Genomic DNA, 27410 nt, shown 5'->3' on the forward strand with positions numbered 1-27410 from the left:
GTTCATGCCAAAGTGGCCCATCTGGGGGTGGTCTGCCTCCAGCCTCCACAAAAGAATCCCACTTACCTTTGATGTTTCTTCTTAGTGATTTTCCATCCACTGACTCTCACTCTATTTGTTGGTTATAAATCTCTGTCCTTTTGCTGTATTTGGAACTGAGCTTGATCTCCCCTCCCTACTGCAAAATCCAATGTAGTCTCTTTTTCATTCTTAAATTATTTCTTAATGTTTTTATTTCTTTTTGAGAGAGAGAGAGAGAAAGTTGGAGAGGGGCAGAGAGAGAGGGAGACAAAATCTGAAGTGGGCCGTGTGCTGATGGCAGACAGCCTGATGCAGGGCTCCAGTTCACGAACCGTGCGTGAGATCATGACCTGGGCTAAAGTCAGATGCTTAACTGACTGAGCCACCCACGCACCCCTGCGGTAGCCCCTTCTTGAATAAAGTCTTGTCATCTCTAACAAGGGTCATGAATAATTTTCCTTTATCAAAGTGGGGGGAGGGGTGCAAAGCAACTCTTCAACTCTGTGGGTTGAGTGTAAAAACAGGTGTAAGTAATCACTACCAAAGTGATAGTAATGGTAAAGACACGCATTAAGGTCCAGCAATTCTCCTTTAGCTCATATACATGAGTATATGCTTGCAAACAACACAGTGATAGTTATAAAGGTGAAAAACTAAAAATCCAATTACCCATCAACAAAGGAATGCGTAAGGTGTGGTGTCCGGATTCCGAACTGGAAAAGAATTTGCCATCACAAAATGTGCCTCTTTGACATAAGGATTATCTTGAGCTGGCTATTTTTAGGACGCAGCAGATGTAAGAGAATGTCTCAAAACTGAGTAGACATAATCCTTTTGTATGAGACACTTACTACATTTATAAAGGAGATTTCCAAGTGAAAGGGTGTCTTCTCTCTGTACCAGGAAGAGGAGGATGACTAAGTCTCTAGAAACTTACACATGGAAAAGGCGAGGGCTTAAGTCTGCAGAACTGCCCCACCCTGTTTCCAGTGCTCTCAAGACTGCAAGTCCCTCCCGCCATCTTTTGTATTTAGCTGGTAACAATATTAAGGTGATGGTGGCTTGGGCCATTTCAGAGTTATTCAGTCTGCCTGGGTTTCTCCCATTTATACAGAAGGCAAGTTATTAAATTTCTATTTGTTTCTTTGCTTGTCTTTCCCTGTCAACCTGTCTTTTATCACAGAGGAATCTCAGCCAAGAACCTAAAAGGGTAGAGTGAAAAATATTTTCTCCTACCCTATAATTCGGTGGGATGCCTTACAGCCGTTAAAGTGAACTGGGGAGTCACATATATCAACATGGATAAATCCTGAAACTATAACAGTGAGTTAAAAAAGCAATTTGCAAAAAGGATTTGTTTGGGATGATAGCATTTATGTATACTTTAAAGACACACCAAATGACAGTATATATTCTTATGGATACACACAGACACAGTTAAAGTTTAAAAACATGAACAAGAAGTATACACGTCAGCGTCAGGATTGTGGTTCCCTGTGTGGAGAAGGTGGAAATGGCATGGTTTTTGTCAAGTGTTTCATTTCTTGAAAAGACAAATGGGGGCGCCTGGGTGGCCCAGTCGGTTAACCATCTAACTTTGGCTCAGGTTATGATCTCATAGTTGGTGATTTCGAGCCCCACATCAGGCTGTCTGCTGTCAGCATGGAGCCTGCTTCAGATCCTCTGTCCCCACTCCCCTCTCTGCCCCTATACTTCCCCTTTAGAAATAAACACTTATTAAAATCCTTTTTTCACGTTCATCTATTCTTTGAGAGACAGAATGTGAGTGGGGTAGGGGTAGGGAGAGAGAGAGAGACACAGAATCTGAAGCAGGCTCCAGGCTTTGAGCTGTCAGCACAGAGCCTGGTGCGGGGCTCAAACTCATGGACCACGATATCATGACCTGAGCCAAAGGAGGATGCTGAACCAACTAAGCCACCCAGGCACCTCAAAAAATAAACAATTAAACAAACAAACAAACCTCCAAAACTATAGTAAAAATGGGTGCCAGTTGTATTATTTCCTATACTTTCTTGTGTATTAGAAATACATATTAATGAAATTTTAATGTTATGACTTTCTAAAAGTATACAATGCATAACCCACATATGCTCTAGATTTTTGAAGTAGGCTTGCCTTTAAAATGCTAGGTTAGGTTTTAGATAAATCATAATGCAGAACAATTTCATGGCTTTCTTAAGAACCTACCTGTCAAATATAGTGACATGTAATTAATCTAAAGAAACTTGTCTGTTCTGGGAACATTTTCTAACTCCACTAGCGTTTTGGAAATGAGTTGCCCCTGAGACAGCATGTAAGAGAGTACAGCCGTAGCAAAGAAGACTGATTAAACAGGTTCAAGATGAAGCGTGGGCTTCTGTATTTCTAAAAAGCTCCCCCAGATGATTATCTTGTGTAGCCTGGGCTGGAATCTGGTTTGACACGCATGACTTGGAAAGTAAAAACTCAAGGCCTCGTACAGCAATCTTTCAAAAGCCAAACCATTCACTTGTCTATGGTCATGATCCATGAAGGTGCATCCCTCCTCTCCCTGCCAAGCCTGCCCCCGATGTGTCTGGCTTTAAATATGTGTTTCGTGTTGGACAGATAAAAAGTTCAAAAAAGCTGTTGCCCCACAATCATCCAGCCCATTTCTCAACCTCCCCCACAGGTCACCATGTCACACTGTGTGCTCACAGCTCAGAGCCTGAAGCCTGCTTTGGATCCCGTGTCTTCCTCTCTCTCTGCCCCTCCCCTGCACATGCTCTGTCTTTCTCCCCAGCTAGGTATCCCCCTAAGTCGTTTCTGACTTACAAGTCCATTAAGATCATGTAATGACTCTACAGCTAGATAATTACAGTGCTCACCCTAGGCAAACAGATTTTGATGGTAACTTTCATGTCCTTTTTGCAATGTTAAAAAAAATTTTAACCAAGTAAATTTGAAGATCTAACTGGCTTTATTAAGTGATTCATTAATTGGACAGCATCCCATCTAGCCAGGGGAGCTCCACTGGGCTAAACAAAAGAAAGGTTTTCAAAAGCAGAGACAGCATTAAAAAAAAAAAAGAAGAAGAAGAAGAAAAAGAAGAAGAAAGCAATTTATTAACAAGGAATGCACTGTTTAGGCAAGGCTGCTGAAGGAGTCTGCCAGTAAATTTCTTAGTTGGACCCTCTTGGTTCACTGCCTTGGGGCCCTTAACCTAAGTGACAGAATTTTTGGCCTCTGGTTTTCTAAGAGCATTGATTCAACTTTACAGATCAAGAAAGGGTAAAATAGGATGATTTTCTAATATAATTGAATAAGCAGGATACTAAAAGAAAGATCTTTTAACTGTCAACAAGCCAGAATAGCTCACTCTCCGATCCTTCTGGAAACTAAAAAGTATTTTAAAAGAAACTCAGCACAGTGAGATATAATCAGGATGGTTAAAATAAAAACCATAATGACAATACCAACTGATGGCAAGGATGAGGAGAAACTGGGTCTCCACACATTGCTGTTAGGAACAGGACACGACAGAACCACTCTGGAAACCTGTTCAGCAGTTTTTTACAATCACGCAATTACCACCTGACCCCGCAACTGTTATCTTCACTATTAAGAAATGAACACTTAGGTTCAAACAAAAACCTGCACACGGATGTATTACAGCAGCTTTATTCATAGTAGTCAACTGGAAACAACCTCATTGTCTTCCATCGGGTGAATGGTTAAGCACCCAATGGTATATCGCTCATGGCGTGGGGACCCACTCGGAACCCCAGAGCTGGCAGAAAGATTGTTTTAATCTGAAGACTTCTGAGATTCTACAAATGCAGGGAAAAGTCTTCTCGGAGCTTTCGTTATCTGGCTAAAAGCAGTAACTTTTGGGAAAGGAAGCTGCCAGAAACCCTCTGTATAGACAAATATTATCACCAACTTTCTTATCTCCTGTCTGTTCTCCTAAAAACCCATCTGTCCTTCCTGAAAGAACCCTATTTGTTTCACCCTTAGGATCAGTTTCTGCCCCTTCCTTTTCCCCTACCCAGATACAGATACGTAAGCCTTTAACCTCTGAAAGAGCCAGCTATTCCTTTGTTCCTTTGTTGGCTCCCCTTTTCCTATGAAATAAACCTTTGCCTTGAGTTGATGTCTTGTCAGTTTAATTTCCAGACTCCGGCTACAGAACCCAAGAGGGCAGAGGAAAAGGTTTCCGGTCCTCTATGATGGAAGGCTGCTCTGCAATAAAAGGAACAAACCACCAATTCAGGCAACAGCTTGGCAGTCACTTGTTCGAATCTCAGGACAATTATGCTGAATGCAAAAAGCCAATCCCAAAGGTTATAAATCTATGATTTCATTTATCTAACATGCTTGAATTGATAAAATTATACAGATGGAGAACAGAACCACGAGGCTACCAGGCCTTAAGGGGTGTCCCGTGGTTAAGCAAGGGTAACACAAGAGATCTTTGTGAGGGTGCAACTGTCCTGTTGCTTGGCTGTGGTGGTGGATACCTAAACATACAGGTGATTAAAACTGCACAGGACTAAGTATATAAATGTACACGTAGAACTGGAGAGATCTGAATAAGTCTGATGGATTGTTTCAATGTTAACACCTTGTAATTCAATGTAACAACATACTGCAGTTTTTGTAAGATGTTACCACTAGGACAAATTGGATAAAGAGTGTGCAGGGGATGTCTGGGGGCTCAGTGAGTTGCTGCCTGACTCGATTTCCGCTCAGGTCATGATCTCAAAGTCGTGAGATGGAGTGCTACATCAGGCTCTGCGATGGGCATGGAGCCTGCTTAAGATTCTCTCCTTCTCTCTCTGCCCCCCCTCCACTTGCACATGCACACTCACTCTAAAAACAAGAAGAAAATAAGAAGTATGCAGGATCCCTTTGTGTTACTTCTAACAACTGCATGAGAATCTACAATTAGCTACTGAAAACAACATTTTAAAAATTTCTATTGCCCTCCCCCCAAATTAAATTAAGCAAATTACTTTAAAATTATAAACACCAAATGTTATAGCTTTACCTTTACAGAAACACACAGGGCTTATCAAGATTATGTCAACAATTTCAAAGAATTTAATGAATAGAAATTTAAACACTGGATCTCTTATAATTTGTACCTGTCTCTAAAACATGTAAATTTAAGAAGTTTTCCAGCAGGACGTAGTCGTGAAGAGGGGAAGGTTCTCCATGCCACGGTCTTATGTAATAAATACAAGTTATTATATAATGGCACGGTTAAATGCCAATGCATTTAAGTATGCTCACTGCTTGTTAATTAACCTAATCAAAACAAGAACAGTGATTTTTGTGATGTTTTTATGCTCCTTGGGGTAGAAGGATCAATATGCTATATAAACAGTTATGCAGGTTTATGGGACAATATTTAACACAGAGAGGACAATATTTAACCAGCTGGCCACATTTTTCTCCTACTGCCTTTGGCTCTGTGGTAGGCAGAGGGGTAGTCCACCAAAGACAGCTAGTTTCCTTTATGGCAAAACATGAAGAAGAAGTGGATTTGCATATTAATGCCACTGTATGTCATTAATGGTTGTAAGTTCTTCAGTCCAGAAGAAGATGTAATGTTTCTTCTCCACTTCCTAAAAGCTCGGGGACTCCCACCTTCTCTAGACAGTCCTCTTAGTGAATTCCAGCTAACTCTGGGATATCTGTTTTAATATCTGATTGAAGTACTGTGCATCTCATTTTAGATTTTATTTTTATTTACTTATTTACTTATTTGTCTTAAATAGTTTATTGTCAAGTTGGTTTCCATATCATTTTAGATTTTTTAAAAGACTTTTGTTTTTATTTTTATTTTTTTAAATGTTTTATTTATTTCTAGGAGACAGAGAGAGAGACAGCGTGAGCTGGGGAGGGTCAGAGAGAGAGGGAGTCACAGACTGAAACAGGCTCCAGGCTCTGAGCTGGCAGTCAGCACAGAGCCTGACGCGGGGCTCGAACCCACGAACCGTGAGATCATGACCTAAGCGAAAGTCAGACGCTTAACCGACTAAGCCACTCAGGCGCCCCCATATCATTTTAGATTTTAAATTGATCCCTTCTTTGCTTTCATATCCCCAGGCCAAAACTTCTGCACCAGAACCTCTTTAACCTTTGCGTGCTTTCCCCAAAAATAGTAGCTTCTGTTCCAGGTGTTCTCCAGAACTACTAAAAAGGTAACCTTTCCCTTTCACCAGCCTCCGTCTCCTCCCTCCAGTATCTAAAGGTTCCTAACAGTGCCACCCCTCCTGGAAGAATATACTGAGACTGCCTCAGGAGAGGGCGAAATAAACCGAGACAGGGCACAGTGCTAGGGAATCAGCATAAAGGAGGCCTGTTCACCTTGATGTGGCCTTGGCCAGGTCAACACGTTCTCTTTCCAAAATGACCTCTATTTCCAAAGAAATCTTACAGGATGGGATTATTAGTGAACTTAAAACAATGTTTAATTGTGCAATTAACTTGGGTCTAACACCTTATTCATGTACCGGAGATTTCTGTCCTTTTCAGGGAAACCAGGTTGGGTAGCAGAAAGAACAGATAACACAGAATCAAGAGACCTGAGTTTCAGACCAGGAATTGCACACTTAAATGCCTGCAGGGACGGAGAGAAGGGAGCCTAGGAACCTAAAGCAGTTCTCTAGCCTTCAACAGGCCCCAGTTCACACCCTGCCTCAATCTGCATTCGGCATCTCCATAAGCTGGCCTGAGTTCCATCTTGCCTCTGCTCCCTTTGGGTTGTTTTTCACGTGGCACAAGTTGTACTTGTACTTTTGCTCTTACTCTGGATAAAATGTATTTGTCACAAATCCCCCCCCAACGGGATATCCTATGTTAATTCTCCTCTTTGCTTTGCCTGTCTTCAGCATTTACCCCACATGGTCTGTAATGTACTCCAAAGCCTCAGATCTCTATCTGATTTTTCTGTTAGTTTCTGCTCTGCTTTTTCTGCAAGTGTCCAGATCCCTTTCCTGCTCAGCTTCCAAACTGCTTCCAGTTAGAAGTTCAACTGACACTTTTAAAAGTCTGAAGTCTAAAGCAGAATGAAGCCTTTTCCTTCCGTTTCTTCTAAACTGCTTTTCCCCAGATGCCCCCTCCCCCCGAATCTTTGCCCCTCATTCAGCTATTCCATTTAGGAAATGTGGAGTCTGATTCCTCCATTTCAAGTCTTGCTTTATTAATGTGTCCACCTTTCCAGCCAAAAGTGGTATCACCTTAGGTGAGGGCTTGTTACACCACAGGTGAATTTTTGAAGTGGTCTGAGTGGTACCTGTGCTTTTGGGTTCTTTCTGCAAGCTACTATTTTATCTTGTGAAACCCCTTTGGCAAATAGCAGCTCGGAATCTTAATGGCTCCTGTTGAAATCTCCAGGGATCTCAAAAGTCAATTTCGATAGTGAACAAATTGGGTGTGGCAAATAGTAGGAGGACAGAGTTTTCTGCCAAGTTATATATATAAAGAGAAAAGCCACATTTTCCCACTCTAAGGGAGCATATCAGAAGCACAAGTTTATACCAGGCGTTCTCAACAGGGGCACAATTTTGCCTCCAGGGAACATTTGGCAACGTCTGGAGACATTCTTGATTGTCACAGGGGCCAGGGGTGCTCAACATCCTGCAAGGTGCAGGCCAGCCTCCCACAATAGAGAATGATCTGGCCTCAGATGTCAACAGTGCAGAAATTGAGAACTTTTGGTCTAGCACTCAGGAAAAAAGGAATCAAGGCAATGTAAGGCTGATCTGAAAGGATCTTGAAAGAAAGAGGAGGGAATCTTATGGCTGCCAGAGAATGATTAAGATTACTTAGTCTTCTTGGCACCGGAGAGAAAGAAGTGTGGGAAAGAAAGACCTGTTTGTATTTGCAAAACAAAAACAAAAACACTGTTGTTTCTTGAGTGAGGAGTAATAACAATATAAATGTTTGTATTTTGGTAAAAAGGCTGTTCTCTGGGACTGTGCGTAACTGTTAGATCAACACTCACTGTACACACAGAACCATTTACCATTATAGGATCTGTCATTTAAACTCATTCCATCAAACTGCAAACTTACCGCATCAGCTATTCTAGAATAAGTATTTCTTTCTCCTTCTTTTTTAGAGAGAGAGCATGCATGCAAGTGGGGAAGAAGGGCTGAGGGAGAGAGGGAGGGAATCCCAAGCAAGCTCCATACTCAATGTGGAGCTAGACAGGAGACTCCATCCCATGTCCCTGGGATCATGACCTGAGCTGAAATCAAGAGTTGGACACTCAAACGACTGAGCCACCCAGGCACCCCTAGAGTAAGCACTTCTGAAATAAGCACAGTACATTCCTCCACTGATGGCTTGGCTCACACATCTCCTTGGCCTATAATCTCCACCTGTCTGCTGGTTTACCTAAACCTAAGCCATCCCTTCTTTTGATGCTCAGTTCCAGCCTCCCTTCTATGAGCACATCTATCTGTCCATGCTCTTTATTTAACACTGGCAATCAATAAATAGAATCTTCTACTGTCCCGATTGCATTTCTTAACACATATTCCATGTCTCTCCAATTAAAAATGTAATTTCCTTGAGGTCAAAGACCCTGTTGTAAACATACAGACCCCTAAGACTGATCAGAGTATTCTGCACACAGCTAGGACACCCTACCACATCTTCCCGGAGTGACTGGAAATGGGTTCTGCCTGTATTAACAGGGAACATTTACTGAGTATTTACTAGGTGCCAAGAGGTGTTCTAAGCACATAACATCTAACATCTCTCTTAATGCTACCGTTCCCCCCACTTTCCAGGAAAGGGACCAGACATACAGGATGGGGCAGCAACTTCTCTTAAGGTCATCAAGCTAAGAGGTGGGGGGCAGGATTCAAACTCCAGTGCTCTGACTCCAGGGCCTGTGTTTATAGCACAGGAACAACTTCTGCTTAGGTACCCACTAAGTTTTCACTGCCCTGATGCCACAGAGATGTCCAACAAGAAGTGCCACCAGCTTTCTTGAAGAGCAAAGAGCTGAACAAGATTGACACCTAGGTTAGCACCTCTAGCAAGTGGCACACATTTATAGGATTAACTGAACAAGGGATCACCTCAAGAACATTTTTTTAAGTGATATCTTGAAAAACATCAAGTTGCCTAGAATGCTTTGGAACTACAGGTGGACCTGGTCAATTCCCCACAAACCAGGTTGCCCAACAATCAGACAGGTTAGTTCTGATGGATGTGCAGGGTTAAGAGAGCCCTTCAGGGAAGGCTGGCATGACTGAGTGCCCAAGCTGCAACCTGACTGTTGTGCATCATGTGACAAGAGCACATTGAGTACTGTCCTCGCCTCCCTCCCCCCCGACCTCCCCCCACCCGCGGTTCCTCATCTGTGAAATGAAGCCACTGACACTTGCTTAATAGGAATAGCATACAGGGTGATGGATGTAAGATGCTGTCCCTGGTGTATAGAAAATTCTCACTAAATTCTGGTTTTCCACTTGTCTTTGATATCAGGGACTAGAATCAGCCCTACTCTGCAATTTTCTACCCTCTGTACCACTTGCTATGACAGCAATATGACTAGATTGTAGCTGATTATGTACCTCCAAAGCTCAAAACCTTCAACGGTTCTCAACAACCCAAAAGATAAACTCCAAAATTCCTTAAAATACCCCAGTCCCCTTTTGTGGCAGTGTCTTCCCCAATTCTCTTTTCCTCCTAAAATCTAAACCCAACTCCCAGAGAGGCTGTCTCTCCCCTCATGGTCCTGTACATTGCTCCTTCCTCTGAACCCACAGGCAGACTGTGGAGCCCTCACAATCTGTACCACATCTACATATCAGATTAGTTGGATATAGTTCTAACTTCCCCACTAAAAGATACACTTCTTTTTTTTAAACATTTATTTTTGAGAGACAGAGCACGAGTGGGGGAGGAGCAGAGAGAGAGAGAGAGAGAGAGAGACAGACAGACAGAATCGGAAGCAGGCTCCAGGTTCTGACCTGTCAGCACAGAGTCTGACACGGAGCTGGAACCCACAAACCCTGAGATTGTGACCTGAGCTGAAGTTGGACACTTAACCTATGGAGCAACCCAGGCGCCCCTAAAAGACACACTTCTCAAAGGTAAGTGTTCAGGATCTTAATTGTATCTGCCATCCTACCCAATGCCTCATGCATGACAATAAGACCTAACATTTAATGACAGCTGACTCTATGCCAGGCATATCCCCCAATGGATAGGTGCTATTATTCTCCCCGTGTGACAGATCCAGAATCTAAGGTCCACAGAGACTAAAGAACCTGTCCAGCACAGCTAGGAAGTGACAGAGGACTGTGTTCAAACCCAAGCAGTAGGCTGCGAAACCCACATTCTCAATCACTATGCTACAGTCATGATCCCATCAATTACGGTAGCTGATTAATGCAAAAGAGTTTCAAAAACTAACAAGGACGATGAGCCGCAATAAATAACAAATCCCAACAAAAGAGATCTCTGGCATAGATAAGAAAGGGAAGGCAGGAGAGCACGAAGGTTAAGTGTACCATCAGACTGGGATTTGAATACCAGCTCTGTCACTTACCTTCTGGCTGAGTGACTCTGAACAAGTCACTTGATCTTTTACAACATTAGCCTCCGCAGCCAAAAGATTAAACTAGTACTCTGGAGAATGGTTTTAAGAATTAAATGAAATGATGCAAGTAGAACACCAAGAATGTGTGCCTGCCATACAGTGTGTGGTCTAAAACTAGCCTGGCTCTAAAACGAGTCAAAACTGTAAAACCCTGGGAACTGTCTTTCCTAAACTACTAAACAACAATGATAAAATAATACTAAATAGTTCCATAAAGACTTAATTGCTTTGCAATAATACATTAATATGACTCTAGTAATTTTCTTAATATCTCAAGTCTGTAAAACAATCAAAAAACATTAATTATCTCTAATTACACAGAGAGTCCTGCCTCCGGCACGGCGCCTAAAACACAGCTGAATGGGGCACCTGGGTGGCTCAGTCAGTTAAGTGTCCGACTTCGGCTCAGGTCATGATCTCACAGTTTGTGGGTTCAAGCCCCATGTTGGGCTCTGTGCTGACAGCTCAGAGCCTGGAGCCTGTTTCGGATTCTGTGCCTCCCTCTCTCTCTGACCCTCCCCTGCTCATGCTCTTGCTCTCTCTCTCAGAAATAAATAAATAAATAAAACATTAAAAAAATTTTTTTCAAAAAAGGCTTTAACTACTTAGAGCACATGCAAAGGTCTACAGCCAAGCAGAGGTCAAGTTCTTAATGAAGTGTTCTCACAAACAGGACGGCAAGTGTGAGAGGGTTCTGGAAAGCCTACCCTAGGACGAAAAGCTGAATAATGGAAACATTTAACGTAATGTGAAAAACTGGACATAGTCTCTTTTAAAGAATCTACAGTTTGTGTCCGTCCAGACAGCAGAATCGGGTACAACAGGTGGATTTTACTGGGAGGCAGGCTGCAGCCTAAGTTGGGGCAGCGGGACGGAAACGGGCTCCCCTGAGCGGTGCTGAGCTCACCCAGGGGAGACGAGCCGGCCCCGGACAGGAGATAAGAGGCCGAGGGAATCCTCCAACTGGTCGGTAAGTCTGATCAACTCTGAGGTCCCTTCCTAACTGTGGAGACGAGCTGCGGAAGGGAAGGCGGGGGATCGCACCGCTGAGAAAGAGACTGTTTTAACAACCGTTTGGGGGATGGAGGTGAAATGTAATAAACTGGGTCAGGTTGGCACCGGGAGAGGTGACACCTCTGCAAAAGGCCCCTAAAGCTCCGGGACTCCCAACGGCTTGCAAGGGACATCAGGGAGCCGTGGCTCTCCGACGCGGCGGAGGGCGCTTGCTCCCGCAAAGAAGCTTCTAGAACAGCTCTCAGCCCCCTTTTCACCAGCTGCCACTCCCAGCCCTCCTGACAGAAGCGGAGGCCGGCTCGCCCACAGGACTGAAGGGAGGTCGGCCCTCACCGACCCGGGAGAGAGAAGGAGGCTGGGACCCGCGACGTGGAGCGGTCTCCCGGGTCCCCTTAGCAGACCCCGCCGCCGAGGCCAAGGTTGTCTCGGTCGACCAGGGCACCCGCCACCAGCGCACTCACCAGCGCGTTTCCGCGCAGCAGCGGAACCGCCGCTCCCGCCATGGGCGCTGCAGAAGCCGGGACTGTGCCAAAGCCGCGAAGCGGTTCCTCAGCGCCGCGGGGCCGAGCGCCAGCGCTAGGAGGCGGGGCCAGGGCCCCGCCCCCGCCTCGAGCCCACCTCCCTGGCCCCGCCCCCTGGTGCCTACGGAACCTCAAGAGAGACATATACCCCCCCTCCGCCTTTGCCCTATGCCCTGCTCACGCGAGACTTCGACCAGGCGGTGGGGCGGGAAGAGAGTTGGAGACACAACAAACATGGCGGCGGCGGCGGCGGCGGTGACGGTGACGAAGACGGCGGCGGCGGCGGCGGCGACGGCAGCGGCATTAAACAAGGCAGTGGGAGTTACTCGGTGCGGTGGTCAGGTGGTAAGTAGCAGGCTTCCGGCTCGGAAGGCGGCGACACAGCCGAGCAGGATGGTTTAGAAGGAGCGGCGGGAGACGAGAGCCGAGTTCGCTGCGGGCCGGCTGACCCCGCTCGGGACTCCGTCTCAGCCGAAGGTTGGGCGTGGTCGGTCGGTCAGCGGGGTCGCGACCCAGGGCGTTCGTGGCCAGAGTGCGGAATGTGCTGTGTCTCGGTTCCGGGCGCCCCGAGGGAGCGGCGCCTGTGGGCAGGGGCTGGAGAGTCCTGGGTGGGAAGCAGCCTCTCGCTCTGACAGGTGGTCGTGTGGGGGTCTCCCCGAGGTTTCCGTGTTCACCGGATCCCAGGGCCTGGGGGTTAGACGAGGCGCGGGACTTCTAGGTGCTGCGAATCCTTATGAGGATGCTGCCCCGACGCCAGTCCTGGGCTGTTCCTTGGGAGGACTTTTAAAACCTCTGTTATCCGGTGATGCTGCCTGGGTTAGTTTCTACTTCTTGTGCACTCTGATTTTGCGGGAATGTGAGCTTTGGGGAGGGCTTTGCAGCAAAAACCCATTCAGGTTCATGCACGCTTCAGTCTCAATAAACTGTCTGTAGTGCGGGTAACCATGCCGTGCACCTCTTAAGTGCTCTGTAACTGAATTTGAATTGAAGTTAAACCGGTTCCAGCTACCACTGACCACGTGGCCCATTTAGTGTCCCCTTAATGTGCTGTTCGGGAACCCTAATGGGAAGTGACAAGTGGGAGAACAAACAAAGGTACTTTAAATTGTGAGATCTAAGGAAGTTCGGTTTTGAAGAAACAAAACGTATATTAAACAAAAACTTAAACATCGGGACAGTTTAAAAATTGCATTTAATTCTAACTTATGACATGCCTTCAAGACAGCTACAGATTAAGATATTGTTGGCAGATCGTTATGGGGAATTGAGATGTTTGGTGTTTTTTACCCCTAGGGTTCAAATTGTTTCCCAGAAAACCCTAAGTGTTTGGGGTTGGGATAGAGAGCATAATAAAGATGGGAATCAGATGTTCCTTGTTGGGTGTGCTTGGAGGTTTCCTTTTTAACCCTTTCCCACAAATGTTTCTCAAGGACTAATGCATTAGTTTTATGCAACTGTAGTTGTTTAGCAATACTAAGCCCGACAATATTGTGCACAAATGAAATTAATAACTTGAATTTAAGATTAAGAATCTGCCAAAAATGAAATCTTAAATCCACCAATGGGTGGAAAAAAGTCAAATTAATGCTTGTTATTCCTTTGGTGGTTCTTTGTAGCTTTTGTTGAAATGAACTTGTTGCTTTCTTCTTTGACTATTTACTAGTTTCGTTTTCTGGTAATGGTAAAATTGGCACACATTATTTTTCTTAGCTTAAACCTGTAGATGCTACTTAACTTTTTGTCTTTGATTTGTGGTGTGCTTTTCTTTGCAGAACTCTGTATGGCTTTTCAATTTTAGTTGAAATTCCCTCCATGGCCTTTGGGAGTCCCTTGGTGTGTCTCCAGAGTAAATTTCGATTACTCTTCATTTCATCAATGTTGGAGTGGCAAGAAAAAGGAGGAGCTGATTTGGGGTGAAAAGGTTAGAGTGTGTAGCTCCTGTTTTGGATATCTTCTAACTTTATGTTTTACTTTTATGTTATGTTTTCCGATGTCTCAAAGCCTCACAATGTCCCTTTTTGCCTTCAAAGAATTTTTTTTTTTGACAGTTCTGTAATCAGAGGAAATGTGTTCTAATTGTGTTTGGAGGGTCTGCATGGATCTGTCTACAAATCAGTCCTCATTTGTCAGGCTTCTCCATTGATGTGTATTCTTTTTTTTTTTTTTTTTTTCTAATTTTATTTTTTTTTTAATTTTTATTTATTTCTAGGAGAGAGATAGAGAGACAGCGTGAGCAGGGGAGGGTCAGAGAGAGAGGGAGATACAGACTCTGAAATAGGCTCCAGACTCTGAGCTGGCAGTCAGCACAGAGCCCGACGCGGGGCTCTAACCCACGAACCACGAGATCTTGACCTAAGCGAAAGTCGGACGCTTAACCGACTAAGCCACCCAGGCGCCCCCATTGATGTGTATTCTATGGCAGAGTAAATCCTTCAGTGACCATAAATATTAGGCCATAAAAATAAGCACATCTATTAAACTGCAGTCATACCGCCAGATTAAGCTGTTATATAAGTAAGTTAGTTGCTCAGTTTTCTACGTTATGGTTACTAACCCCCAAAGAGCAGGTGAATAAAATAGATCTGTCTGTTCCCGTATCATGTTGTTTTCGAAATTCTCCCATAGCTAATAAAAAAGATAGACTTTGTGAGGAAGGTAGGTCATAGAGAATTCTTCCGGTTCTTGTGTCACTGCTGTTTAATGGTTGTGGCTGTCTTCAAATTCTCATCACGATGCCTGTTTTGTTAGCTCATGGTTAAGAGAGGTTTATGTGTGTGCACATGTATGTGTATCAACAACTTCCCATTTATAGTGTGAGACTGAAGAACAACTATCAGAAAACTTCATACAAATAAATCCTTTATCAGAAACCAAGGAAGGTCGGAGAATAGTTTTAAGTTACCTGCTTAAAGGTAGAGGTTTTTGTATTCTTTTGGGATACCAAAACTTATTTCTTAAATACTTCTTTCCTTCAGTGGGTAGCCTCTGGCTGTTGTGTAAGAACCTTATTTGAGCCTTGAATGATTAATTTGGGAGAAACTATTGGCATAGAAATGGTTTACATACATTCTACCCAGTTTATATAGACATGTATCTACACCCCAGGGAACACCAGACTAGGTGCAGCTTAACTTTGTAGTCAGACTAATCACAGGGGAGACTCAAAAATTTTGCCGTATCAGAAGGAATGGTAATCATACAGTATGGGAATCATTCTGTGGTTGATATAATTAGATATCATTTAGTAGAAAGAGTAGTTCAGGTTAGGAATCCATCACCCAAATCTGTAATAAAATTGGAGAACTCAAATATGTTTCTTTTTCTGATGACATGATCTTATGTTTTAAAATTTTGTGTATGTAACTTATTTTTTGGCTAACAGGCTCCAATGTGTTGAATTTATGGCTTGTGGGAAAGATACCTTAAGTAAAAACATTACAGTTTGCTGATTTCTTAAAGTAGATTTTTATGGTCTGTTTGCCAATGTTTTTAAATTTATCAGTGTCTTAGAGACAGCTCCAGGTTTCAGTTAATTTGTGGAGTTCTTAGACTAAACTGATGATTACTTTGTTAAAGACAGGAAGGTGGTTTGGATATGAAAGCTTTATTTTCTTATGATATTAGGAAGTGTTCTGTAGTTTCACAGTTATGGTTCTGTTTCTATTTACTGTTGCTTAGAAATAGTGGCTTGAGATGGAGAAAGCTGGATTTCGAACCAAAGACTCCATTCAGATTTAGGCAAGGGCCTGTCATGGGGTGTGTGTGTGTGTGTGTGTGTGTGTGTGTGTGTGTGTGTAAGAGTGTGTGAGAGCGATGTGATATAGGTCAAGGGAGCGTAAAAAATGCTTAGGGATGGGATGATAATTTCTAAACCATTGCAGAAATAATCTGAGTTTAAAACTCATCAATATATTTAAAATTCTAATTTAAGAATAGTTTTTTCTCCATATTTACAGTGCTGTTATTTTCCCTTTTTTCTTAGACATTCTTTGTTTTGTTGTTTTTTTTTTAAAGTCCATCATGCATTGTGATTGAAAATCACACAATTTATGGCAGAGAACGCAGTGAAATTTATAATGTGACAATGTGATAAAAGCCAAGACTATCAAAATATGCCAGCCATCCTCTGTAATTAGGCCCATTTGTGTTCTTAAAACTTGAGATGCATGTATAAAAATACCATTTTCTTCTGCTTGCTTACTGGCAATCGCATGCATTTTTTTCCTGCGTGGTCACATGTTGTACCGTAGCAGTGTTAGGCTTTCTAATCAGGAGTTGGTAAGATTTATCTTGCTTTTTGAAGCCTATCAAAGCAATTCAGATATTTTCCAGTGGAAACATCTCAGTTTTCATATGAATTGATTAGCAAGAAGTGATGCTAAGTTGCAGTGTAAATACCAGGATTTCTTTCTTCATTACAACTTTTATAATTGGGACACAATCTGTAGGGCCTTACCAGTCCTCATACCTTTTATTTCTTTTTTCCTCTTACTGTGGGGGCCTCTACCTCTATTCCTTTATTGAGTAAGAATAGTAATTGCAAGCATCCTTGGCTTGTTCTTGATTCCAAAGGGAATGCAACTAAATTTTCTGTTAATTGTGATGTAGATTTTTGGAAGATATCCTTTATCAACTTGAAATTTAAACAATCTAAATTTGAATAAATGATTGCTCTGCTATTTTCTTGCACCTATTGTTTGACACTCAGATATCACCCTGATTGGTTTTTTTTTTTTAACGTGGGTGTATTGCCTTTTTTTCCTCTAAGTAGTTTTATATTCTTTTCTTTGAGGTTTTAAGATTTCAAAATGTGTCTCAGTGTTGTTTTATTATCATATGTTCTGTTTTATACTCCATGATGCTTTTCTGTCTGAAAGGCATCTTTAATTTTGGAATTTCTTGATCGTTATGTTTTTGAAAAACATTCCTCTTGGTTTATTTTTTATCTTTCTGGAACTCGTTTGATAAACTGCCTGCTGTATTTCATACCCTTTTAGGTATATTTTTACACTGTTTCTCACCCATCTGTGTTTTGTTGTCCTTTTTTCCCTTTCCCTTTTATTGAGATATGATCTTACTACCAATTATTGTTGATCTTATTCTTAATAATCTTTTTCATTGGAGCTGACTGGTCCACCTTTTCCCCCCTAGTCAAAGGCTAAATTTTAAAGGACAAATGGGCAGAATCAACAATAGTCATGGAACAAATAGTAGTACACTGATTAGGAAGCAGAGAGAACCAGTTCAGATAAGCATGGTAAGATGGGAAAAAGCAACTGAAACAGACTTGTTCAGAAACCAACAATTATCCTTAAGATTGAGGAAGTTGAGCCAGACTAAAGCAAATTATTTAAAGAGGTGGCCGAAAAGAGTAAAATAAGATATGAGTTGGGGAAATTGCAGTTTGGGCTATGAGAATTAACAAGATGAGGGTAGACCGTATGTGTTTCATTGTAACTAAAGAATGAATAAATGAAACGATAGCTTATTATACTCAGTTGATGAACTGATTTATAGAAAAAGGGAAAAAACTGAATCTGGGACAGGAAGAATTTTTTGACCTGAGGTATAACCATTTTTTACTCCAAAATACCCACTGTTGTCTGAGAACGTGACGTATGCGACACATGTTGTGAGATTCTTTATGTACCCATACCTGTAAACCTTAAAATACCACTGCCAGTTGGTATTACTGTCCCATTTTACAAAATAAGAAACTAGGCTGAGAAAAGCTTCTGTTTAGAGTCTTCAAGCTAGTAAGTTTGGCCTAATACCATAATACTCTGTTTATCTGGAGGATAGACTTTCAGTGGCCTTAACTTTCTAGAAAACCGTGAAAAGATATAGTAATAACAATACCTTTTAAAAATCTCTAAACATTTTGTAAGAAGCAAGGAAAATAACTATTCACAAATGTTTCATTAAGAACTGTGAAAATGTGGTCATTTGCACATCCTTATATGTTCAGAATAAATTAGAACAAGTTAGATGTGAGAAGAGAGGAAGACAAAAAATACAGAAATTAAATAAATCGGTCTGGGGCCAGTAAGCAAGGGAAACCAAGAACTCCCTTCTGTCCTTTATTAGTTCCTAACATATCACTGCATTGTTGTATAGTACAGCACTCTACAGGAGTGACATAGTTAATGATTAGTCTATATCTAGTAGAGTTCTAGTTAAGTTAGTTAAAACAAAAGTTTTAGTCTTAAAATATCAATCAGGCTTCTGGTAATTGGGAAATGTGCTGTCGTAGAGCCTTCTCACTTCTCAACTCCACAGTTCTTGCTTTGGAAAACAGACTGAAAAGTACCCAGAGTAGTCCAGATATTCTTGAGGAGAAAAATGTACTGGTGGACCTTAGTGCCTGAGTTGTTAAGATTTTTATTTTTGGACTGTGTGGTAGAAGATGGCAGAGCAGCATGGAGATCCTCAGTTTGTCTTGTCCCTGAACTGCATCTAGATTAGCACTAAGCCATTTTGCACACCTAGGAAATTGATCTGAAGATTAACACAACAGTCTACATAATGTGAGCCACAGAACTCAGCCGGTACGCAGTGCAGAGAGGTGAACTGAGGGAGACAAAAGCAGCGGAGGGTAGGGAGCTGTTTTTGTGGAGAGGACAGAGAAAGAGGGAGAGAGCAGGAAAAGCACTCCCTTGAAAGTAGCTAGAAAGAAAGAGAGAAGAGTGAAAACACAGGGGACTGAACAAGAAATCTGTTACCCAAAACCATTAACGGGAAGAAAGGAGAGGGTTTCAATACCACCAGGATTCTATAAACAGTGGAGCACAGGGTCTGGAGTTCTGGAGCCAAGTGCCTGGTGGTGCTCTGGTGAGCATATAGGGCGAATACCCAGGAGTAGGCAGCAGGGTCTGAGGGGTTTGCGTGCCACATGGGGAGAAGTGGTTCCCTTGATTAGAAAGCATTTGGTAGATGCCATACGGACTCCCCACAGACAGAAAGATCTCAGTGGACTCCATAGAGCAGACACATTTGGTGATATTGGGACAAAAACGCTAGAGTGTGGTGAAACCTGACGCCAGTTGTGTGTTGTGATTTGCCACAGTCTCTGAACCTCTGTGGCTGTGCGATCTCATGAACGTTTTCTGGGGCAAGCCAGCACCTGGCCATTGCTCAGCCAGACCCTCCCACAGAGAGTCAGCATGGGTCCAAGCCACAGGGTTCTCTTGAAGTGTGGGATTTTGAAACACAATCCCATATGAGATCAAAACTCTGGAGGGAGGTGCTGCCTGGTAGGTGGACAGCTTGGACATCTACAGAGTAGAGGTGGGGAGTGGACAGAGCCCTAAAACAAAGGAGAGGTACTTGATTGTAGGTTGGTGAGAGCATGAAGTTCTTGTGCCGGAGACTAGGGAGCTGAGTGAAGCCATTTCCATTTCTCCCACTCACGCACATGCGCACCGCACTGATCTACCTCAGTAAGCTAAGCAGCTCAACTTAGTGGAGAACGGAGCTGTTACACCAAGCCCCGCCCAAATGTTCCCTCCAGGCATATCCCCTAGAACACCAGCACAAGTCCTTCCACCGGCTTAGTGTACAGACTATAGGGTACTTAATAGTTCGAGTTCTAGGGGAAATTGGATGTAACTTCATTTGGGTTTAATTCTGTTTGCTGGTTCATTTATTAGTTCGTTTTTCTGCTTCTGTTTTTGTTTCAATTGGTTTTGTTTTGTTTTTTCCATTTTCTTTTTCTTGGATACAGAAAGAGAAAACTTTATTTTTCTTTTCTTTTTTATTATTTTTTTACTGTATTCATTAAAAAATTTTTATTCTATTTTATTTCATTTTATTCTATAAATTTTTTTTAATTTAAAAATTTCTAGGGGTGCCTGGGTGGCTCAGTTAAGCATCAGACTTTGGCTCAGGTCATGAACTCATGCTTCATGAGCTCAAGCCCCACGTCAGGCTCTGTGGTGATATCTCAGAGCCTGGAGCCTGCTTCAGATTCTTTGTCTCCATCTCTCTGTCCCTCTCCCACTCATGTTCTCTATCTCTCCAAAGTGAGTAAATGTCATAATAATTTTAATAAAAAATAAATAAAACAGGGCTTGTAAAAAAATAATTTTTTTTTACCTTTTCTTATTTTCCTTCCCCTTTTTTCCTATTCTGTCAAGCTTCTTTCAACAAGCAGACCGAAATACACCTACAATCTAACTTCTTTCATTCGATTTTTTGTTTTGTTTTTAATTTTTTAGTTTTTAGCTTTTATTAACTTTCTTATTCTTCCAAAATGACAAAATGGGGGAATTCACCCAAGAAAGAAAGAACAGGAAGAAATGACAGCCAGGGGCTTAATCAACAAAGATACAAGGAAGATGTCTAAACAAGAATTTAGAACCATGATAATAAGAATACTGTCTGGGGTTGAAAAAAGCATTGAATCCCTTTCTGCAGAGATAAAAGAAGTAAAATCTAGTTAGGATGAAATTAAGAATGCTGTAGCCAAGATGCAGTCTCGAGTGGATGCCACGGTGGCAAGGATGAAAGAAGCAGAGCAGTGAATCAGTAATAACGAAGACAAAATCATGGAGAGTAATGAAGCAGAACAAAAAGAGGGAAGCAAAAGCAAAAGTACATAATACTAGACTTAGAGTACTCAGTGGCTTATTAAAAAGGAATAACATCCAAATCATAGGAGTTCCAGAAAATGAAGAGAGAAAAAGGGGCAGGTTTATGTGAGCAAATTATAGCAGAAAACTTTCCTAAACTGGGGAAGGACACAGACATCAGAACCCAAGAAGCACTGAGAACTCCCATTAGATTCAACAAAAACTGACCATCCCCAAGGCATATCATAGTCAAATTCACAAAATACATGACAAGGAAAGAATTATGAAAGCAGTAAGGGAGAAAGACAGATATCATATGTTTTCACTCACATGTGGATCTTGAGAAACTTAACAGAAGACTAGAGGGGAAGGGAGGGAAAAAAAACTGCAAATAAAGCCCCAAACCAGTAGAAGATGGGAAATAATAAAGATTAGAGCAGAAATCAATGATATTGAAATTTAAAAAAACCAGTAGAACAAGTCAATGAAACCAGGAGTTGGTTCTTTGAAAGAATTAACAAAATTGATAAACCTCTGGCCAGATTGTTCAAAAAGAAAAAGGAAAGGATCCAAATTTTAAAAAAATCACAAATGAAAGAGAAGATATCACAATTAATACTGGAGAAATATAAACAATAATAGAATATTATGAGCAATTATATGCCACCAAATTGGGTGATCTGAAGAAATGGACAAATTCCTAGAAACATATAAACTACCAAAACTGAAACAAGAAGAAATAGAAAATTTGAACAGACCCATAACCAGTAAAGAAATTGAATTAAAAACCTCCCAACAAACAAGAGTCCAGGGCTGGATGACTTTCCAGGGCAATTCTACCAAACATTTAAAGAAGATTAACACCTTTTCTTTTGAAGCTGTTCCAAAAAATAGAAATGGAAGGAAAGCTTCCAAACTCATTCTGTGAGGCCAGCATTACCTTGATTCCAGGACAGACCAAAGACCCCACTAAAAAGGAGAACTACAGACCCAATTTCCCTGGTGAACATGGATGGAGAAATTCCCAACAATACTAACAAACCTGATCCAACAATACGTTAAAAGAGATATTCACCATGATCAGGCAGGATTTATTCCTGGGATGCAGGGTTAATTTAATATTCACAAATCAATCTATGTGATATATCACATTAATAAAAGAAAGGATAAGAACCACATGATCCTCTCAATAGATGCTAAAAAAGCATCTGACGAAATACATCATTCTTGATAAAAACCTTTAAGAAAGTAGGGATAGAAGGATTATACCTCAGCATCATAAAAGCAATATATGAAAGGCCTACTACTAATATCATCCTCAATGAGGAAAAACTAAGAGCTTTCCCCCTAAGGTCAGGAACACGACAAGGATGTCCACTCTCATCACTGTTATTCATCATAGTGTTGGAAGTCCTAACCTCAGCAGTCAGACAATACACACACAAACACACACACACACAAAGGCATCCACATTGGCAAGGGGGAAGTTAAACTTTCACTCTTCACAGATGGCATGATACTCTCTGTGGACAACCCAAAAAACTCACCAAAAACCTGCTGGAACTGATCCATGAATTCAGCAATGTCATAGGATATAAAACCAATGTATAGAAGTCAGTTGCATTTCTATACACCAATACTGAAGCAGCAGAAAGAGAAATCAAGGAATATCATTTCCAGTTGCACCAAAAACGATAAAATACCTAGGAATAAACCTAACCAAAGAGGTGAAAAATGTTTACACTGACAACTATAGAAAGCTTATAAAAGAAATTAAAGAAGACACAAAGAAATGGAAAAACATTCCATGCTTATGTATTGGAAGAACAAGTATTGTTAAGATGTCGATAGCACACAAAGCACCTACATATTCTGTGCAGTCCCTGTCGAAATAACATCAGTATTCTTTACAGAGCTAGAACAAACAATCCTAAAATTTGTACGGAACCAGAAAAGACCCCGAATAGCCAAAATAGTCCTGAAAAAGAAAACCAAAGCTGGAGGCATCACAGTTCTGGACTTTTAAGCTGTATTATGAAGCTGTAATTATCGAGACAGTATGGTACTGGCCCAAAACAGACACATAGATCAGTGGAACAGAATGGAGAACCCAGAAATGGACTCACAAATATATGGCCAACTAATCTTTGGCAAAGCAGGAAAGAGTATACAATGGAAAAAGATAGTCTCTTCAGCAAATGGTGTTGAGAAAACTGGACAGCAACATGCAGAAGAATGAACCTGGACCACTTTCTCATACCATACACAAAAATAAATTCAAAATGGATGAAAGGCCTAAATGTAAGACAGGAAGCCATCAAAATCCTAGAGGAGAGAGCAAGCAACAACCTTTCGACTTCGGCTGTAGCAACTTCCTCAACATGTCTTCAGAGGCAAGGGAAACAAAAGCAAATGTGAACTATTGGGACCTCATCAAGATAAAAAAAAACAAAAACAAAACTTCTGCACGGTGGAGGAAACAGCAAAACTAACCCATGGAATGGGAGAAGATATTTGCAAATGACATATCAAATAAAGGGTTAATATTCAAAATCTATAAAGAACTTATCAAACTCAACACCCCCGAAGCAAATAATCCAATGAAGAAATAGGCAAAAGACATAAATAGACACTTTTCCAAAGAAGACATCCGGATGGCTAACAGACACATGAAAAGATGCTCAATGTCAGTCGTCATCAGGGAAATACAGATCAAAACCACAAGATACCACCTCACACCTGTCAGAATGGCTAAAATTAACAACTCAGGAAACAACACATTGGCGAGGATGTGTAAAAAGAGGAACCCTTTTGCACTGCTGGGGGGAATGCAAAGTGGTGCACCCACTCTGGAAAACAGTATGGAGGTTCCTCAAAAAATTACAAAACAGATCTACCCTACAACCCAGCACTTGCACTACTAGGTATTTATCCAAGGGATACAGATGTGCTGTTCAAGGGGCACATGCACCCCAATGTTTATAACAGCACAATTGACAATAGCCAAAGCATGAAAGGAGCCCAAATGTCTGTCGACTGATGAATGGATAAAAAAGATGTGTATATATTTACACATATAGATAGATAATCTAGATAGATAGATAGAAATCTTAGTGACCAAAAAAGATGAAATCTTCTAATTTGCAATAACATGTATACAACTAGAGTATATTATGCTAAGTGAAATAAGTCCGACAAATATATGATTTCACTCGTATGTGAAATTTAAGATACAAAACAGATGAACATAAGGGAAAGGACGCAAAAATAATATAAAAACAGAGGAGACAAACCATAAGATACTTTTAAATACAGAGAACAAACGGTTGCTGGAGGGTGAGGGGGGATGGGCTAAATGGGCCAGGGGCATTAAGGAGGACACGTGTTGGGAAGAGGGCTGGGTATTATATGTAAGTGATGAATCACTTTTAAAAATATATATATACGTGTAAATACCTAATATAGTAAAACTATCAGAATATCTACTAAAAAATCCCCTTTAGTTAAAAAAAAAAAACTGTATGAGACATACATGTATTGTGTTAATCTCCATTTGGTTGAAATAACTTTAAAATATTCAGCAATTTGAAAGTCATCTAAATAGCAGGTAAAGGAGGTTGTTTACATGCCGCCCGCTCCATCCATCCCTAGAAGATTCTCTGAGATCTCATGCCAGGAGCGGATATCATAATTTGTGACACCTCCTAGAAAAAATTCAGAAGGAATCTAAAAAAATTGTCATACCATTTAAGAGATGACTGTAAGATCAGGGACACTATCAGCTATAGAGGAGAGAAGAGAATTTCTGACCAGAGATGTAATGAAAAGGATCTGGCTGGTCATAAAATCATAGAGGGGATTATCTTGTGAAGGAGGAGGGGAAGGACTTGATTTCTAGTTCTTAACTTTTCCAGCTCTTAAGGGTCTATGGATTTGACAGTCTTTTCCACCACTGCAGGTTGAATTCCACTGGAGTAGGTTTGTTTGTTTAGTTCTTAATGTGATTGCCATCTGTGCTTGGCACCCTTTATTTCTTGTGCACTTTTTTAAAACTTTTCTTTTTATCAGCCAAATGCAAATATGTATGTGTAGATTCTGCCTGCGCATCACTAACTTTCAAAAGAAAATAAAAATTAAATAGTTAAAAAAAAAAGAAAGAAAAAGACTGTGTGGTGTTAGTGTTAGGACAGACAAAAATAGACCCGTGGAACAGAATAGAGAATCCAGGAATAGAGCCACATATATGCAATCACCTGATTTAGAAAGGTGATAATAGAATCTAGTGGAGAAAGGCTGGTCTATGAAATGAGTGTTGCTAGGACATCTCTTTGAGGAAAAAATTATATTTTGACTCTTCCCTCACACTATACGTACACAAAGCTTAATTCCAGATAAAAATATGAAATGTTAAAAAAAGAAACTAGTAAAGATTTTAGAAGAAACTGCAGAACATTCTCAAGAAAAATACTGGTAAGGACAAAACTAAATGTAGAGAAAGAAGTGGGTAAATTGGACTGTCTTAAGAACTTGTGTTCATCAGATTATCTTTAAGAAAGCGAAAAGGCAAACACAGAGAGAAGACACATATCCAGTAAGGAGCTCATATCCAGAAACTACAAAGAACTCTTAACCTATTAGAAAAATGAGCAAAAGAGTTGACAGATCTCACTGGGTATGAAAATAGACGGTGTCATTATGGCTAATTAACATAAAAAGTCCAAACTTCATTAAATATCAAGGAATAGAAATGAAAACCAGTGTGATACCACCCTATACCCACAGGAATGGCTACAGTGATAAAAGCAGAAAATACCTGTGTGTTGGTAGGGACGTAGAGCAAGAGAGCTGTTGTTCACTGCTGGTGGGAGTGTCAACTGACCTAAGCACTTTGAAAAGCCATTTTGCAGTATCTGAAGCTGGTATGTGCAAACCCTATGCCATAGCAATTTCAGAGGTAGTGGGGTCCTTGCCGGGGCTCCAGGGGACCAGCACAGGAAGGTGTCCTGGGGTGCTGCCAGGATGTGGCAGCCTTCTGTTTCTTGACGTGGGTACTGACTTCATGGATGCATTCAGTTTGTGACAATCCATTGAGCTCCACCCTTAGGATTTATGTGCTCTTCTGTGTATATGCCGGACTTTGAGAAAGTGTTATACATACTGAGAAGTGACTAATCTTTAGATTCATTGTATGGGCTTTTATTTATTTATTTTATTTTTATTTCATTTCATTTCATTTTTAATGTTTATTTTACTTTTGTGAAAGACAGAGCATGAGCAGGGGAGGGGCAAAGAGAGAGGGAGACACGGAATCAGAAGCAGGCTCTAGACTTTGAGCTGTCAGCACAGAGCCTGACGTGGGGCTCGAGCCATGAGATCATGACCTGAGCCAAAGTCAGACGCTCAACCAACTGAGTCACCCAGGCGCCCCTCTACTGGCTTTTAAAGACGAGGACTTTTTAAAGATAGAAATTACTCATTAAATAGTTGGAATATAGGGGGAAAATTTAGCAGAAGACATTTAACAAGACCTTAGACATTTGCATAAAAACATTTTTACTGGAAGAAAAATCCTTTGTCTTCTAGGCGCTAGACTTCCTTTTTACCAGAAAACTGTTTCATTATCTGATTCCGAATTTGGGCCATAATTATACCTATGTGAGGACCAGTTTAGTTTATAATTACAAAATCTTAAAGGAGACTTTTCCTCTACATTAGCATCTGATTTTTTGTTTTCTTTCTTAATTTTCCCCCCATTCTCATAGCATGATGGGTGGTGGTGGAGATGGTAAGTTGGATTTCTAGGTCAGGGGTCAGGAAATTATGACCTATAGGCCAAACCTGGCTTAAGGCCTGCCTCTATAAAACTTTATTTTGGAACACAGCCATATTCAATTTATGTACGTATTTTTTTATGGCCGCTTTTAGCTATAATGACAGTTGAGTAGTTGCACAGAAACTTTATGACTTGCAAAGCCTAAAATACTGTCTGGCCTTTTTATGGAAAAAGTTTGCCACCCCTTGTTGAAGATAGATCACCTATTTCTAGAGTATTCATCCATGTGAACCCTATGATTTGAGAGCCTTTGCTGTCTAAAATGATAGTCACTAGCCATATGTAGCTATTTCAGTTTAAATTAATTAAATAAAATTTAGAAACTCAGGTCATTTGTATTCACCACACTTCAAGTACTTGTCACTGTGTATGGCTGGTAGCAACTGTATTGGACAATGCAGATATGTAACACGTCCATCATCCAGAAAATTCTCCCTGGCCCTGAATGAACCACTTGGGTTTTTTGTTGTTGTTGTTTGGTTTTTTTTTTTTTTTTTACTGTATCCATCGAGATAATCCCTGCTGATGTGCCTATTTCTTTCATCTGGACTTTCTGTTTTTGTAATTTCTTTCCATACTTTAAGTTTGAATCCTAGTTTATTTAAATATTAACTATATTCAGTTTTCACCATTTTCTGTATGTCTTATCTAATTCACCAAGAAAATGATAAGCTGTTGAAAGGCAGATACTGTGTTCTCTGTAGCTTTGTATAGTGCCTTGCACATAGTAATCTTTGTCACTGTTGTTTTAATACATACGGAATCTCACTAAATAGTGTGAAAACATTTCACTTTTTTTCCCCCTAGGCATAACAAACTGTAAACTTCAAAAAAAATAAAAA

General features: G+C 41.1%; 1 protein-coding gene and 1 long non-coding RNA gene across 2 annotated transcripts in view; one reads left to right on the forward strand and one right to left on the reverse strand.

Moving 5' to 3' along the window:
- Positions 1-12240, reverse strand: part of ACADSB (acyl-CoA dehydrogenase short/branched chain) — a 38229-nt gene extending 25989 nt beyond the window's left edge. Inside the window, exon 1 of the mRNA XM_039237886.1 lies at positions 12106-12240. Coding sequence (XP_039093817.1) covers positions 12106-12147 — 42 coding nt within the window. The 5' untranslated portion in view covers positions 12148-12240. The remainder of the gene's footprint in view (positions 1-12105) is intronic.
- A 137-nt stretch (positions 12241-12377) lies between these two features.
- LOC120235537 lies at positions 12378-27409 on the forward strand. The gene is made up of 3 exons (XR_005529446.1): positions 12378-12510; positions 13938-14086; positions 27376-27409. It is a non-coding gene; the product is annotated as an uncharacterized LOC120235537 (long non-coding RNA).
- The last annotated feature ends 1 nt before the right edge of the window (position 27410 follows it).

This window comes from Hyaena hyaena, unplaced genomic scaffold, assembly GCF_003009895.1.
Source record: "Hyaena hyaena isolate Hyena2069 unplaced genomic scaffold, ASM300989v1 scaffold_129, whole genome shotgun sequence".
Lineage (NCBI taxonomy): Eukaryota > Metazoa > Chordata > Mammalia > Carnivora > Hyaenidae > Hyaena > Hyaena hyaena.